General features: G+C 42.8%; 1 protein-coding gene across 1 annotated transcript in view; it reads right to left on the reverse strand.

Moving 5' to 3' along the window:
* rassf3 (Ras association domain family member 3) overlaps positions 1 to 18,942 on the reverse strand; it is a 40,027-nt gene that overhangs the window by 18,034 nt on the left and 3,051 nt on the right. The window contains exon 2 of the mRNA XM_062382657.1: positions 15,301 to 15,413. Within this exon, the coding sequence (XP_062238641.1) occupies positions 15,301 to 15,413 (113 nt within the window). The remainder of the gene's footprint in view (positions 1 to 15,300; positions 15,414 to 18,942) is intronic.

Raw genomic sequence — 18,942 nt, forward strand, 5'->3', positions numbered from 1 at the left:
CAACCTATAGGTATATACTGCAACCAGCCAGCAGGGGTTGACCCAGATGGTACCGGCGTCCATCTTTTACAAATAGAACACCATGACAGCCCCCCATAAAGTGAAGCCCAAGCACCTTGAATGATGACTGACAAGTGGTGCTGACTCGTGATAGGTCAAGAGCCTCGTCCTGCCGCTCCAAATCACTATTGTGCAAACTCCGGCTTCAATCTGTGTCATTGGCCCAAGTTGGCATCAGAACAGGTTCCTGACTTGTTTGGTATAGAACTGACTTGACTTGACACGAGGCCTTAGACCTCAGAAACAAACACCAAGCGAAGGTGCTGCCGGGCGTAGTCAGGTAAGAGCACCACACCATAAATCCATCAGGTGTGGGAGTGGGCCGTCAACACACAACCCTACGCCTCGGCCCGTTATCACACATGATGTCAGTGCATGTGAGAGTGAGGGAACTGTACAGATGGTCAACACACAGCTCACTGTGCGATGAGGAAAGACCATTTCCTGTTCTAGACTCACATCTATTTTTGATCTGCACCAAGTTAACGGGAAACTCCTAAGTGTGATTTTGCGTGAGTGTGTTTATCTCTCAAAGAATTAGCCCTCAACACTAATTCAATAACCCTGGTGACCTGTCGAGTGTGATCACTCCCTGCAAGGTGGACTCTCTTAATATGGGTCCAGTTTAAAATAAGTGCTATGTAAATTATTATTATTATTATTATTATTATTATTATTATTATTAAGGTCAGCAGACTTGTGTGGGTGCAACATGGAAGAGAGCTTCCATCCTCTCGTCTGGGAAGATGAATATGCCTCATAGTCGGCTTACTGTCTGTGAGCGTGATTTGAATTGAGATGAGCTGCAGCTTTGGCCGTTCACTGTGTGTGTGTGTGTCTGTGTACTGTACTGTACTGTATGTGTGTGTGTACTGTACTGGGGGTTGGGTGGGATTACCCCAGTGTTTTTTTTTTTCATGAGGCACACAGACGCACTGGTCAGCGTGACATTTACATACAGAAACACTATTCACCCACAGAAAAGGTGGGTTGGGGGGGTCGGGAATTTGTGTGTATATGTGCGTGTGTTTATATGAGTGTGTGTGTGTTAATGTCGAGTGGATATAAACCCTGCCTGAGTCTACATATAAATCCTCTTCAGACCAGACATCTCATTTCCCTGTTTGACCGTCCACCATGTCCGTCTTTGTCCTCCTCTCTGTTTGTCCTCCCTCTCAACTGCAGCTTATTAAACTTTCCTCTCTCTCTCAGACTTCAGCCTGACACCTTGATTAAAGATCATGAATGAGCTGGTTGTACAGGGCTACTGCTGCTGGTATGGTTGATGGAGAACCTCACAAAACCAACTTCTGGGTTTTCTATTTTATACCAAGACACGTGAATGCACCAGTGTTTCCAGCTAGTTCCCACTTATAATGGGTTTTCTATGCACCTTTTTAAAAAGGCAAAAATCAAGTTGCATCTCTTTCCCAGTGGGTTAACTAGTGTGCACTGGTTTAAATACCTCTATTGAATATGAAGTATACTCATTGATGAACATAAATACACATCAACTCTCACGATAACCTATTTCACTGACCCACAACCGGTGATTTCACACAGCTGCCCCACACAATTTCCCCCAGAGGACGTGTCCCCTGTCCAGTGGTAATTACCGTTGGCATGCGGGGAAACCACCAGGCTGCTCCCAGCTCCAGGTCCGGAGCCTCAGTACAAGACACCACAGCTCACACCCTCTCTGGCAGCCATGTATGGAGCACATTGTGCATCCATCCACACAGACACACACAAACACACAAACTGCCACGAGGAATGAGGACCTGTGTTAAATGCCCGTCATGGAGAAGTGAAGGGGTCACACCCCGGGACACTGAAGGATCACAGCTGGAGAAACCCATGTCACTCACACACTCTCACAGACACACACTAAGTGGGCAGAGGAGAAGAATAGCTTGATTCTCTTCCACTGCACAGAGTCTTGGAGGCTTGGAACAAACCAGCTGTGTTGGAAACACTGAGCATGTGTGCGAGTGCGTCTGTGCGAGTGAGAGACACTTGAACACAGTTGTGGACCAGAAGTTAGTCCAGCACCTTCAGACGTTCTGTGAGCTCCAGACACGATAGAGCTGAATGTGACTGACTAACTCAATCCAACATATGTCTACAGGGAAAGAGAAGGTTCACAAACTAATTCAAATCTAGGTTTGGGTTATATTAATTAAGGTTGTTGAACAGGTTCAGTGTGTAAAATTTAGTGCCATCTATGAAGGAGAACCTGTGGTAAACTCAAAAAAGGTTTAGTTTGTCCAGTTTGGGCTACTGTATAAAACAAACATGGCTGCCTCCATAGAGAGGGCCCGCTCCTGATGTAAATATACAGTATGTAAATATAAAGACAACATTCTTTGGGTAAAGAAAACAAGAATTTGTACAATTTAGATGAAACGAACTAGTCAAGACTTCACAAGGATTCTTTTAAAAATTATATTTCTGCCAATAGATCCATTTCACCTAAATTTACACATTGGAGCTTTAAAACTCTTGATGGGGGAAATACATAGATATCAAGATGTATATATACTGGTGATACTGCTGTACAGGTTTATTTGTACTTTATTTAGTTATTTATTTGTAAAAAATATATTGTGGGGGGAAGGGGGGGGGCTGTTTTATATTCCGTTTAGGGCCCAACCCTCGTAGCAGCGCCTCTGGCTCCGAGAACAGGTGAGCCAATCAATAAGTGATAATTTCATTTAAATGGATGGAGGTTTTTAATGTTAAACAATTGCCGAATGGCAGTAAGATACTAGACCTTTGCCAATAGCCAACAGTTGATTAATATTTCATTTTTAACAAGCGTTGGTTTTCTACACATTGTTTTTGAATGACGTTGTGACAGAGACCCAGAATGAGACGAACCCTCCGAACCTTGTTCACGGACACTTTCCCGTTGGGCTTCCGGAGGAACGACGTCCTGGCCGTGAAGAAGTACTCCTCCGAGTCCTCCTCCAAGCTGCTGTAGCCGCTGCTCATCGTGCTGGTCCACGTCATTTGCTGGTGGGGGGGGAACTCCCCTCGAACTCGGCCGCGTTAAAAAACCCAACAGCCCCCTGGGAACAGTGGAGAGTGTTCGGCTCGCTGCCCGTGGGACCTCCGGAAGTTCGCCCGGAGCGGCTGTTTGCTGACCGGGATGATTTCCTGCTTCCACCCGCTCCTGCTCCGTCACACGCGCGACTCCATTCAAACTCCGCTAAACTTCGATAAACGCGTCCGTTCTGCGCAGGAAACGTCCGCGCGGGTCCGACGGGTTCGAATCGATCGTTAACTCCGAACAATTGAACGAATAAAATCCACAGTGACGCTCCACGGTCACGTCTCGTGCGTCTCGTGCTCCTCCGCCCGTTAATGTTTAGTCTTTAACTTCCACTGGTGCCTACAGTACGGCCCCGCCCACTACAAGCGACGACTCGAGCCCACCAATCACACGTTCGATGGTGAGGGTTAGCCCCGCCCGGCACAACTTGACAGCCAATCAGCGCCTTCGTGGCTCAGTTTGAGGAGAGCTGAGGGACAGCTGAGCTGCAGGTGATTCAATTAAATTATATTAAATTAAATTAAATTAAATTAAATTAAATACAAATATATTAAAGAATAAGATGAAATAAAATAAATACAAATATATTATACAATAATACAATAAAAGAACTAAATAAAATATATAAAAAAACAATAACATAAAAACAAATAATGTGAAATAAAATTTAATATAATAAAATAAATAATATGAAATAAAATAAAGGAAAATAAAGGAAATAAAAGGAATAAAATTTTATTAAATTATAAAATTAAATCAAAATAAGTTGAAATGATACAGTATATACTATAATAAAATAAAAATAAAATAAGTATCATAACAACAATATACTACCATAATTCTATTATTTTACACAATAATATAGATTTTATTTATATTATTTAAGTCCTTCAACCTCAAACTTCCATCCTCAGACCTTTCCTCTCTATCTCATGGTCTTCATTAGCAGATGGTGTTGTTTATAAATCCTTATTCATGACAGCTGAGCAGACAAAGACAGTTGAAAATGCACTAAACTACTTATATATAATAATACCAGCTTTATCCTTTAACAATCAGAACAGCTGTGCTATATCTCTGCATGTTTCCACTCGGGCTGAACTACAGAGGAGGTCAAAACTTTACCTCTGAACTTTCCTGACATTTAAAAGTGCCCATAGTCAAAATAAGAGCTTTTTTCTCCTCATCAGCGGTTTCACAGAGAATCCCTCAAAACCTCAGTGTACCCAGAACACAAGAACTTGAAAAACACACCAGTGACAAGAATATAGATCGACCACATTCCTAAAATAGATGTCAGAGGTCAGTTACAGAGCAGCGACTCTCAGCAGCTCAAAAAAGAAGAGAAACCTTAAACAAAAACAAATAAGCAAAGTGCAGTTTTCCTCTCTGAATGAGATGACTCTTTGAAAACCAGTCTCACTCCCATCAAGGTGTTTGCTAATGGTCAGTTTGTTTTGTGGCCCGTTCCTGCAGATGTTTGCTCGGCCTCTAATCCACTTAACAGACCTGAGAACCGGCCTCAGGCAAGAACCGTCCATGTCCATTGTAGCCCCCCCCCCATCTCAACTAGACTCCAACCAACACGACTGTGTTCACCAAAGCCAGAGATCTGTTTATCTGACCTGTTCCTTTAGACTCTGGTCTTCAGGCTGAATGTTTGCTTCGGACAAAAGGAGCGTCAGGGTGAAATCAGCCAAACCGAAATGAGAGGTCACGTCTGTGGCGTGGTTTGATTTCACCAAGCGGCAGAACTCTGGTGCAGCCGGGGAGTCGACCTTTAACAGAGGGAGAAGTTTGACCTTCTGTCGCAGCAAAAAACAAGTAATTGAATTTGTTATTGTGTTTGAACAGAACAGAGCTTGAAGGTCGACACAGATATCTTTGGGGATTGAAGCTGGTGATACTGGTATTAAGTGAAGTATGACTCCTGGGTGGACTGGTATGAAAACCCGGTGGTATGTTCAGTCAGGCAGCAACCTGACCCACCGCTGAGTTTATGTGGTCATAAATTGGATCAGAGTTTTTACTCATGTTTTCAGTGGGTGGTGTGAAAGTCTTCTGTTATTGCTCCATCATGGGCCAACAACTGGAAGCCATTACTGAGCACTGGGATAATTAAAAGTTAGTATAAGTACCTTCTGTTTTCAACTGGTGCTTCTGGGGCTGATCTACGTCAAACACAATTTATGATTTTGAACATTATACATCAGTGCAGCAGCCCACCCAGCTGAAAGAAGACCAAGAAACTGAGCAAGGTTCAGCTGCAGGGGAAATCTACAGTGCACACACACACACACACACACACACATACACACAGACAGTAACACACACAGACACACACAGGGCAACAACCAGTGGACTAGTTGGGAGATTTTTAGCCATCCAGGCTCTAATTTAAAACCAGCAGGGTTAAAACAGGGACCAAAAATAAAAAAGGGACACATGTGGTGGAGCCAAACCTCCATATTATCCTTTAGAACACTGCACTGATCCATCACAAACACACACACACAAACACACACAGACACACACACACAAACCAAAATACACAAAATAACAGATAAGCATGCACGCCACAATCTTGTCCCTAAACTTCTTTGACATTACTTTTGTCCTCCAGAAAACTGTGATTTAGTGTCTGGAAGCTTGTTGGACGATAGTAACATATTGATGATGAATACAAAGTGGACAAAAAGAGAATGTTTTCATATCTGAAGACAACCGAGAAGTCAGGTGATCTCAGAAAACCTGATAATTGGGACAAAGACAGCCCCACAACTTTATTAATACTTTGGTTCAACGGTTCATTCATTAATGTTTTATCACATAGTATTCCTGCTCATAAGGTACCTATAAATAATAATAATAATAAATCTCTTACTTCACACAATCAAAGGCCGAGACTGAGTGCCACACCTTTGACAAACACACACACACACACACACACACACACACACACACACACACACACACACACACACACACACACACACACAGAGCTGTATGGTCACAGGTGTTAACCTGCCGCCCAGTCACTTTGGCCTGGAGCCAGTTTGGTTATACATTACTGACATACCAGCACAGTCAGCTCCAGACCAACATACACACACAACCATGTAACTCTGAACCTTAACACAAAGGTGAAAAGTGGACAACAAGACGCCAAAGTGCAAAATTAAAAACACAAAACTACTGTCATAGTAGTAACATAGTAACAATAAGTTATATAGAAGTAATTCAGTAAACTCTCTGTGGTGTTTACTGGTTCAGTACAATGTCCTGCTAAGTTAACATCTTGGAGAAACTTTGCTCTCACAGTAACTTTAATAAAATATTACAGAAAAGTAAAGGGAGTGATGATACATTCATGAAATATCTGGTTTAACAAGATGAATAATCTGCAGCTCCGGAGTCACAGTTACACATTAAATACATTTCAACACGGCAGCAGCTCCTGTTTAAAACCCGGAGCAATGCTCAGGACTGATCTCAGATCTTCTCTCAGGAGCCGGAGGTTTAACGGTAACGGACTCAAAGGAGGTTTCGCCAAAATTAAAGTTCCCGTCGATTTTATGTACGATTCTGTTCCCGGTGTTGCCTTCGATCGTTAATGTTTACGAGAAGAGTTCGAACGCCGCCCCTCGTTGGTATTCACGACCTCGCAACTCAAACTTTTCTGAAAGTTCACGAGTTGCGACGTGTTCGGCCGAGGCCACAGAACTTAGACGTTTGTTAAAGGACAAGTTAATGAATTTAAATTTGGCAGAGTTGTGAAATCTCATTATAATTCACATTCCAAACAACTTTTCTCTCTATCATTAAGTCTTTGTATTCTCTACAAGACGCGACCTGCCCACCCAGCTCGTTAATAATGATAATAAAAAACTTTAATTGTGCACAACGGTTCAAAACAAAGTTGTTTACTAGAAAAATGATGAAAGCAGAAGAATGAAAAAGTTTAAATGTCAAAGAATCGTTTATCAATAGAAACAATAAAATAAATAATGTCTCTGTTGTAATGTGTTGCCGAGCAGCAGAGAGCGCCACCATATCTTCTGATGTCGTAACCACGAGGTCATGAGTTCTATTAAAGTCAGAATAAGTTTCAGAGGCTTGTGTTGGGGCAGTGGGGGGCAGGGAGGGGGGGTGGTAGATATGTGTGGCGAGTACGGAGTCACGCTGTGGGAGAAGTTAGGGCAGGGGGCGTTTAACAGTGGGTCAAGGGTCAAAGGTCAGACTTTGAGCAACGTGTCATATTTAGAGAATTCAGTACGAGCGGAAGAGGGAGAGACGAAAGTTTAAAAAAAGCTCCTGTATCTCATCTCAGTTTGGAAGTTGCCGGTACATGGTGTCAATCTAACCTATGGGTTAAAGGTTTATGGGGATGGTGGGTGTGTTTGTGTTTGAACTGGTTTACAGGTGAAATCCAGCAATGGGTGTTTCTGTTGGGAAATGGGAGTTTCACAAAGTTTTTTCTGTTCACTCACAGAGCGGCCCATCGCCTGTTGACGACCAGACACACAGCAGGAAGTGACGTCATGGTGTTGATGCACCAGGTCGTGATAAAGCGATGTTGAGATTCACGCAGGTTTTCAACAGTGGTCTGGTAATACTCAGTCAAATGAGGCCTTCGGGTGCAAACACCTAAAGTACGATTAGGAACACTCGGAACAGCTTAAGGACATGGAAACAGGAACCGGTGGAGGTTCCTGGTAATGCAGCCCACCGTGGGGCATTGAAAGCATTGTAACACGTGTGTGTGTGTGTGTGCAAGTGTGTGGACTCTTTTGTTTTGGTGTTACAGGTGTTGAATATCCAACCTGATCTCCACGTTGCCTCGGGGTCCGTGAAACCGATCCGCTACCGGCGTGAAAAAATCCTTTGAATATGATCACACATGAAGCCCATGGAGGTTCCATCATGTGCAGGTATATTTTGGGGATTTAAATTATTATTCTGTGTGTGTCCCATTTATCCTGTCTCCCCCCCCCCCCCGCCTGAGGCCCAGTGTTTCATCCTGACAGACAAAACACAGAGTGTCTCGTGATCAAAGCGCGGAGGAATGCTGCCTGGCGATCACATAATCACACACAGGCAGAGGGCGAGCGGGCGAAGTGAGGCCTCGGGAATCGAACCCTGACGCCCCGATGCTTCCCTGCAGCTGGAGGAGCAGAATTACACGGTGACTGATGGTTGATGTGGGAGTGGCAGGGGTGAGCTTAGACCAGTTCAGAGCAGGTTTGAGGCGGTGGAGGAAGGATTGAAAACAGATGCTACCGAACGTTTTTTCATCTGAGAATAGAAACGTTTCATTAGATTATAAATATTTTCTCTTTGGTGGAAGATGTGTTGAGAATCTGAATAATCTGGACACTTTGAAACGAGACCTCAGAGAATTTAAACCATCCAACAATTAATTTGGTTAATTGGGAAAATCACACTATTTAGTTTATCTAACTAGAACACGACTCTCGAGTGGATCCTGAACCGTCTCAAGGTCAAACTGTCCCTTTAAATTCAATCTGCACCAAATTACACTCACTCATTGATTCACCAGTCCCTGGAATCCTCAAGCATTCCCATGAAGTTTGGTAGCAGGGTGTGGTACGAGTCACTGGTGCACTCATGAGTTCATCCTCACTTTCTTTAACATTGTGTGATCAGACATATTTCAACATTTTCAACAATAAATCATTCCTGGATCTTTATGAAGAATAGTTATTTTTGTAAATCTGGATATTCAGGAAAAGTGGGAGGAGGTGGAGATGCATCGTCCATTTTAATATAAAGTCTCAGGTCCGAGCTGAGGCTGATTGGATTTGTATGAAGATATTTAAACGGGTGAAAGTCGCCGGCCACAGTGAGTCGAGGGTTCGAGTCTCTGCTGCTGCACGGGTCCTTTAGAGGAAGGTTTGAATTGAATTGAATCACTCAGCAGTGAACAGGATGAAGGAAACACAGCTGGTCTGAACTCACAGAGCTGAGAGGAACTGATCTGCTGCAGCAGCACAATCATACACACACACACACACACACACACACACACACACACACACACACACACACACACACACACACACACACACACACACACACACACACACACACACACACACACACACACACACACACACACACACACACACACACACACACACACACACACACACACACACACACACACACACACACACACAATCTCTCTCCCTCTCTCCACTTCCTACACAGACCTTTCATGTAAATAAATGAAAGAAGAGAACCCAGACATTCACGCTCCTGTGTTGTCAGTTGTTTTCATCTGAGCTCAGTCGGCGTGAATTCAGCGTCTGTGATTTATTTGACTTCACGGTGACGTCTGTGTGGAAACTGTATGAATAGTGAATGTGTGTCAGCTCCTATCCCGCCTGCTATCGGAGGATGAGGAGATCGTCTGCCCGGATAAGAACTGGATTCCAGACAAGAGTGAAAGAAAGGTGCACTGTACACACACATAGACAAACATACACAGACACAAACACACACAGACACACACAGACACAAACAGACAAACACATGAGGAGTCCCTCCCTGATACAGATCTGTTTTCCTGTGAACCTCCCACAAACAGAGCCGAGAGTTTACGAAGGAAGAACCCATTCAATTTAGTTATTTTGTAAATCCAGGTATTCTTTAGGGAATAATTCATGAATCTCTCTCTTTAGGACATTTGATATTTATGAGTTACAGTAATTCCGTGTGACTGAATTGTGGTTTCTGTCGTCATGTGACTGCAGGAACAGGAAGAAAAGCTGTTTGATTAAAGGTCTCACAGAATCAGCTGTGATATTATGGTTTTGCTGAGTCGTCATTACTGTAGTTGTGGGTTATTATCATTCTTTCCTCTGTGTCACCGGCCCTCGATACGAGAGGAGCAGCTACACACAGGTGAATACAGAAGAGGAACATGACAGATTCTTACTCAGACAGAAAAGATAAAACTGTATTTGACCTAATAAACCTTTTTAATACTGGATTTTGTTTATATTACACTAATAAAAAACACATAGAAATGAACAGAAAAGGCAGAAATGATAAAGAAACCTGAGAAGCTCCTGACACGGGCTCAGCCGGCGAATCACTGCAGCTCAGCCAGAAAACACTTTATCTGCATGATGGCCATGTTGGGACATGTAGGAAAAAAAATAAAAGCACGAAGGAATCAATGGGACTCGTCTGTTGTCGGGTCTCTAAGCTGTCGGCTGGTGTCCTGTTTCTGCAACAGGCAGCTGATGATGGGGGGGGGGGGGGGGGGGGGGCTTTGTCTGTCAGACCTGCATCTGACCGAGAGCTTAATCCTCCACAATCCACAAAGATTACAGTAATTCAGTCCCGTGCTTCAGCCGCTTCACTGCACAGCACTGCAGCACGGACACAGTCATGAAGAGGAATAAACCCGGATGGTGAATATTAGTCTCAGACCTGGAGCTGACCTGTGTTTAAATCCTTCAAATGGATCTTTCATAGCTGGAGGAGGAAGATTTGTGTGACAGGATTATGTGTCTCTGACAAGAAAATAAGTGTTAACGCCAGTTTTTTTCCGAATGTGATGATGTCCAGCTCAAATATATGTCGTCACGTTTGAGTGAAGAAATCCTCGTGGTCCCTTTCTTGTTGTTTTCCTCTTCAGTCCGTCCTCGAGACGTTTGTCCTCTTGGACGCTACATTTGTCTCCTTTGAGTTTAACATGTTTCTGTCTCGTGTCTCGGTTCTAAATTTGATTAAAGCAACAAAAAAAAACTCAACAACATTAAGTGAATAATTTAAAACCCAAGACACGAAGCTTCAAATGGAAAAAAATCAAATGGATTCCTTTTCAGATTTGGTTTCACCGACAAGGAGAATTAGCTTTAGCAATGTGATAACTGTCATTAGCTTAAACTGTAATTAACTGACCCCTCTTATGCAATACTGCAGGTGATTATTAAACCTATTTTTAATACAAAATGATAGATTTTGTGCAATAAATATTAAATTGATTGTTATTTTATAATAAAACAGCAGCTAAACTATTGAATCTATCCTCTAGCTTGCCCGTGCTGCGTGCACGTGTCTTTCTCTCTTCACGTAAACATCTGTAATCTCTTCTCCGTTTCCTGCTCCTCGTGCTCGTCAGGTACAAACCTCTGTTTGTGTTTCCTCGACACAATGAGCGGCTGATTAGAGCGGCGGCGGAAAGGGAAGATTTAGAGCGATACACAAAGAAGAGGAGGACGAGATGGATGATAAGCAGACGTGATGATGTTTGTTTAGAGGAAGGACGGTTTGGATCCAGATGTTTGATAATGAGAGGAGGAAAAACCACACAGCTGGATCCAGGGTTATATTCAATGTAGCTACACTGTCGTTCTTTTTATTGATGCTTCTATTTCTCCATCAGCCTTTGCTACTGCAAAAAAGAAAATCTCCTTCTTTTAGGACAAATAAAGAATGATCCTATGTTTCAAATTTAGTATCAATATTCAGCTTAAATTTTAATTTGTCTTCCATAACGGACGACTTCCTTGTGAAACTAGGTTTTTTGCAACATGACTGTGGCAATGAAACAGGAAGTGTGTGTCTCTGTTAGTGTGTGTAGTGCTGTGAGGTTGTGTGGAGGTGAACCTTCTAGAATGACATTGTGTGTACTTTTTTCAACCCCCAGATGATTTAGTGGCTGAGGTTAAAGGAATACAGCCCGGTATTTGTGTGTGTGTGTGTACGTGTGTGGTTGTGAGTGGTTGTGTGTGTGTGTCTGTGTGTGTCTGTGCGTGTGGGTGTGTCCCACCCCTGCAGATCTGCTGAACCTCTGTGTTTCGGTGCCACAGCGATGTGCTGGTTTGATATTTTTCCTCTGAGAAACTTTTGCGACTGAGGAGCAGATGTTTGTTTCTTATCTGGAAACACACAAACAAATGTGTGGTCTCGTGTTTCAGTTCCTGGCTCTGGAATCACAGAGAGGCAGAATACTGACTCAGAGAATACTGACTCCCTCTGTCTGTACTCACTCACTGTCAGTTAATCAAAACGGTCTCAATAATAATGAACCTGTCACATCACAAACTGGAGCTCAGGCTGCTGAGGCATTTAAACCCAACAAGTTAAAACAATAAAACCTTAAAAGTTTAAAAATAATTTTAAGATTATGATGAAAGAAAATACATAAAACTATAAAGCAGCTTGAGCAGCTTTTTAAACGTGTGCAATGTGACCTTTACTCTTATTTTACAACTTCACATCATAAGATTTATTCTTTATAATTGAATGAAGATAAATTAACTGTATTTTTGTCACTTGTCTACTCAAGACTTTAATTTTGATATTTAGTTTTAGCTCTTATTTTGCTTTCTGAGGAAGAAGACAACTCCTAATCACAGACACGAGTCATGATCACAAAGTGAGAAACAGTTAGGACGTCAGCTGCAGATTTATGTTTTGGATTCTTTGACAAAAAACAACACTTTCCCACAGTGAGGATTTATTTTAACTTTATAAGTTATACCACAGGTTTCCCTCTGTCTCCATAGTGTGAGTCCGGCCCAGTTGTTATGGCTGCTAATGAGTAACCATAAAAAACCCAGGGAGAGAGAACACACTAACATTCCTTCTTTTACATATTTAAATGGACTTTTCTAACTTGTAAAGTATAATCTGGTGATTTCTCACTTCTTCCTGCTGAGTTAAAGCAGTTTGAATTATCCTAATGAAGCCATATTTGAATTAGCATTAAAATCAGTTCTCAATAAAAACATAAATCATGGAATCCTTGGAAACACCCTGTAATCAGCTGTTCCCTCTGACATCATTTAATCCCTTTAACCAATTAGGGGAAGTTGCTTGAACAGATCACAAGACAAAAATGTTAAAAACCACATTTTGTTCTCTGCTTTCTCATATCTGATTTTTGCACCCTCTCTCCAGTCTTGAATAACTTGTCTTGATACTTTTCTTTTGCTACTGAAAATCCCAGCAGCCCCATGTCTCCCAGTCTGACCCACCCAGTGTTAATGAGCTTCCATTAGGGCCGAAGAGAAAACACATGAGCATTCCTCCCATCTTTGTTTTCAATCCTTCCTCCGCCTGTGTTTGTCTTTCCCAGCAGCGGCAGGAAGTGAAACCCAGCGGCGGTTTGGACTCGTTCTGTCTGTCAATCATTGTCCGAGCTCGTCACAGATCAAGAGGAGGACGAGGACGTGTCACTCGTACTGGACGGGTGCTCAGGGGGAACTGTCTTGGATATTTAATTTGAATCTTTAGTAATTTAACGTTTATGTTGACAAAAGTGACTCCTGTTTACTGCCTGCAGGTTCTATAGATCTAGAATAACTGACACCTGGAAACTATACGAGACTGTTTCTGACATTTTCCCCGAATGGGCCTGGAACACAGCGGCTCTGTTCAGGAGTTCTCGAGCTGCAGATTCGTCTGATTGAATCGAGCGGTGATTTGATTACTGAGTCGGCTCCAAACACTGAGAAGCGTCTGTGACATTAACGAGGTTCAGACGTCAAGCTTCACTTTCTCATCTCCTCCCTGGTTCTGGTTTAGATGCAGCTTCATTTCTGGGAATCCAGGATCATTGATTTATTAGAAATGTCATTAAACATTATTTTGGATATATAGCAGAGCACAGGTTCTAAAGGACAAATCATTTTACTTTACTGCACTCTGGATTGTAGAGTGTAAAGTAAAAAAAACTGGAAATAAACTCAAAAATGGTACTTATGAGTAAATGTACTCAGTTACTTTCCACCACTCTACGTAACTTTGCCATATAAAAGCAGTAGAAGTGGTAAATGAAGTTGTGTTATTGTCTGGTGCACGTTGACTTTCTGCTCGTCAACACAAACCAACAGGAGGACATCACAGGACAGGCCACTGGCTAACTGCCCCGAGAGATCACTTTCACTGTGGTCGCTGACTCAGGTGTGTGTTTGTGTGTGTTTGTGTGTGTGTGTTTATATGCTTCACACACACAACTCCACCCTGAATGTACACATCTGCAGTAACACAAACAACTCAGTGTTTCACAGAGTCCACATGTGAACTTCCTAAACGTCCCTTTGGGATCAATAAAGTATGAATCTAATCTTATCTATCGAATCTTTTCCAGGCGTCTGTTTGATTCTGCAGCCGTCACACACGGAGCTTCTGGAGTCCAGCTGCACACACACACATAAAAACATATTTCATGGAATAACCGGCCCCTGAAAAAGCCACATCACTGTGCTCAGCACGACTCAGCTGTATTTGAGGGTGTGGATGAGTTCAGTCTGAAATGTGCTGAGCTCACCCCCCCCACCCCCCCTCACACTGACGAGGCTGCGCTCTTTCAAACAGATCAGACACAAACACTGATGTCGGCTCGTTCACGACCACAGAGGAGATATTTCAGCTGAGGTGGAATAAATGTGAGATGATAATAAAAACATTAAAATATCCTGGAAACATTCAAACTGCTTTAAAAATCCCCTTTTCTTAGTTTTAAGGGGAAAACAGGACGTCACAGTTTAATCTCTACAACTAACATGTTGTCATTCAAACAGAAAACACAGCTGCAAATACAAATACCACAAAATGTCACGGTAGATCTCATGGTAATCAAAGCAACACACACACACACACACACACACACACAAACACACACACACACACACACACACACACACACACACACACACACACACACACACACACACACACACACACACACACACACACACACACACACACACACACACACAAATGATATTGCTGTACAGCCTGGTACAGTCTCAGCCATTAACCAGACCTGCCACACACACAGCTGTCTTCCTGGAACCCCCCCCCCCACACACACACACACACACACACACACACTCACTATCACACCATAGCCACATTTCACCAGTGGTCAAAATATTAGACTCCAGCGCCCTCTTGTGGTGGAGCACAACTACAGTAGAGGGATTTATATACGGATACATCTCCTTTAAAACGAATAATAAAAACATCACACAGTATGAACATGATTTCTTGATGTATATATATTATATTTGTAGTTGTATATATTAATAATTCTCTAAGATTATGATTGGAAAACGGACCAAGGGCTTCAGAAATAAAATTCTGTTGTGAAGATGAAAACAAACATAAAGTAAAACACACACACAGTGTTGTGTACTCACGTGCAGCTGTGTGTTGTTGTTGTTGAGCTGGTCCTGGCTGATGTGCGTCGCTGCAGGTTGACAGTCCAGTGACACTCGGTCCCGACACGCAGCATGACACGTGTACTTACACCCTGAACAGAGAGGGGGGGGGGAGAAAAAGTTTATTCGTGGTTGTGAAGTGACTCACACACACACACACACACAATTCAACACAACCTTTGAACGTGTGCGTTGATATCAGGAGATTATTTGAATATACGTTACGTCTGCTGAGCTCAGAGTTAATCTGGAAACCAGCATCATGCAAATTCTCCCCAGTGATACAGCGATGGGGAATTAAACAGAGTGAACGAGGCTTCAGGACAAGAGAGGACAGGATTCAACCTTTGTCTCCGTCTTTAAATCCTAAAACAGAAGATTTAAATCTGACATATATTACTATTTATCATCCTTCTGATTTCATATTCATAAACCTGATATGAAGGCAAAGGTGTGAAAGATACTTTAGTACTAGACAAACTGTAGTTTATAGATGTATTATAGTGATGAGGAGTCTGTAGAACTGAAATATTCATCCTGTTACTGTACAATGACACACACACACACACACAAATTCCTATACACAGACACACATTCATATACACAGCCACACAAACTAAACCAGGCTGACAACAACTCAGCAGAATCACAAAGTATTTAAATAACTGCCATAGAAGAGGAGGAAGCTAATCTCCCATCAACAAACATTTTAAACAACAACACACAAGCGCCCTGCTAAGCTGTGTGTGTGTCTGTCTGTGTGTGTCTGTCCCTGCCCGTCCTCCTACCTGTGGACCTCTTCCTCACGTGCTGTCCCACTTTATCCGACAGTTTGCACATGGCTGCTCCCATCTCCCATCGTCATCTCACACACACTCAGTGTCCTCATTCAGATCGACAACGTTACATCTCCCCTTCTTCCACACACTCACTTTAACACACACAGACACACACAGGAGTGTAACCCACACACACAGCGGCACACTCTCCTCTCTCTCCTCTCTCTCTCTGCAGTCGTTTTCAGCCTCTCTCGGCCGTGCACTGCTCCACACACCCGGTCTCGGTCAGACTCCAGATGCTGATTTGCGTAGCCACCATTCACCCTGTGTGTGTGTCTGTGTCTGTGTGTGTGTGTGAGTGTGTTTTGCTGAGTGGGTGATTTAACAGTCAAATGGAGGCCACAGTGTGATGGACACACAGGCAGCAGAGGAGGGAGGGAGGTGGAACTGCTGACTCAGTCATCTACAATCTCTCTCTCCTCTCTCTGCTCACTGACGTAGCTTGTTATGACTAGTGTGTGTGTGTGTGTGTGTGTGTGTGTGTGTGTGTGTGTGTGTGTGTCTACCCAGTTTCCTGCGATCACACCCTGAGTCCAGTCATGCATCCTCCCTGTCATCCTTCTCTATCCCTCCTCACAATGAACCTGATCCACAGAGGAAGAGCCTCTCATCCATCCGTCCAAGTTCACAACACTAAGTAACTTTACATCCGTCAATATAATATAATACATGTGCAATAATAAAAAATATACTTTTTCTTTGACTAAATGATTTGTCTGTTGTATCTATTGATGATTATTCCTTACATTGATTTAGTAAAACCACAGATTTGATTGTTTCCTCTGAATCGAACCACAACCAGCAGCATCATCACAGCTTTGGGCTTTTATTGTGAAATTCAGTGTGACTTGCAGGATCAGGGGCTCAGAGGTCAAAGGTCGGAAACCACAGACGGAAAAGTTTTCATCTCCTGAGTGTGAAACGGTTTTTAGAATGAGGTCTCTAATCAGGTCTGTGTGTGCAGAGCGAGTGACAATGAGGCTCGAGAGAGAGAGACGAACAAACACACACACACACACACACACACACACACACACACACACACACACACACACACACACACACACACACACACACACACACACACACACAGCGACCTAACAGTTGTAAAAACAAAAGGTTTAAAACCCAAATCTATAAAGTTTCTATGAAGAAAAACTGAACATCTAAGACTTGTTGGTTCATTTCCTGTCGAGTGTTGATCTGATAAATAATCTAAACTTTTTTAGCTCAACATAGTTTCTAATTTTTCTGTTTACACAAATAATAATATTTAATAAAAACTGAATCACATTCTAATTCTTCCGTTTGCAGATTTAAAACATGTTTCCTACGATATCACAGTTTGAAACGTCTAAAAAGTGCAAACTGTTTGAATGTCTGTACAGTAGATAAGAAAAAGACAGGTGTGTGTGTGGCTGTGTGTGTGTGTGTGTGTGTGTGTGTGTGTCTGTGTGTGTGTGCTGCAGCCATCTGTTCTTTATAATGTTCTTTCTTTTATGTCTTTCTTCTGAACCTGCACACGTGTTCAGAAGACTGTGATCATATTACTGCAACACACAGACACACACACACACACACTGAGCTGCAGACACAATGCCTGTGTGCGACACTGGAGACTTTGTGTAACTCTGCCTTCAGTCTTTAGTTATTTTCACTGAATGAAAGTTAATTGTAGAAACGGAGCGGAGGACTCACACGTCACTTTGAGCTTCATCACATCAACACACTAGACTTGTCTGTCTCCTGATCGTCTTCGTCTCTGAGACTTTCAGAATAAAACCATCTGCAGTGGAGACTCACCGGAGCTGCTCCACAGCCGCCTGACCTCCAGACGTCCGGAGCGACGCATCACTTTGGGAAAGCAATAGAAGAATCCCGACACTCTCCTCAAAGTTTTACCGAAGGTTTTGGCAAAGCCCATCGCTAACACACACACACACACACAGAGACACACACACTGCGTAGAGTGATAATCCAGATGTTGGTGTAAATCCAGAGGTGAATCGGATGTAGATCCACAAACTCAACAAAATACTTCTTCACTGTCCATGATGCTTCTGTGTGTGTCTGCTCAGACCCAGTGTGGTCCCTCCCTCACTGACCCCCATGTGTGTGTGTACATAAGTGTGTGTGTTTGTGTGTGTGTGTGTGTGTGTGTGTGTGTGTGTGTGTGTGTGTGAGAGAGAGAGAGGGACGGAGTGTGTGTGTGTTCCATTAGCTGCCACAGGTTGAGTGTCTCTTGTCTCTTGTGGAGCCAAACTGTCACAGCGACTGAACAAACAATGGGACGACAGCTGACACACACACACACACACACACACACACACATACACACACAGACACACACACACACACACACACAGACACACACACACTGCTCTTTCAATCAGCGTGAGTATTTCTCACTCTGGTTCAAAATGAGCATCCCACCGACGGGAACAAGTGGATGATTTGCTAAAAAACGAATCTGTTCATTATCCTTGATGTCTTTTATTTTGAAGGAAACAAGGTTCAGGTGTAAATAATAAAATGCTTCATGGCTGGATTCCATTCAGCTGGTGTCTCAATGTCCCTCACTCATGTTACTGATGAGACACTGAGAACTGAGCTGAGGAGAATGAGAGCAGTGAACTACAGCTTCTCCATCGCCTCCTCCATGTTAGTGGATGGGACGTGGACCAAACTCAAACTAATCAAAGTAGATGTTAAATAAAGGAAGATGATGTCTGTCATTTTAGTTTGTTCTTATCTTGTTCATGTTTCTAATTTCTAATTCGTC

This window comes from Platichthys flesus, chromosome 23 (assembly GCF_949316205.1).
Source record: "Platichthys flesus chromosome 23, fPlaFle2.1, whole genome shotgun sequence".
NCBI lineage: Eukaryota > Metazoa > Chordata > Actinopteri > Pleuronectiformes > Pleuronectidae > Platichthys > Platichthys flesus.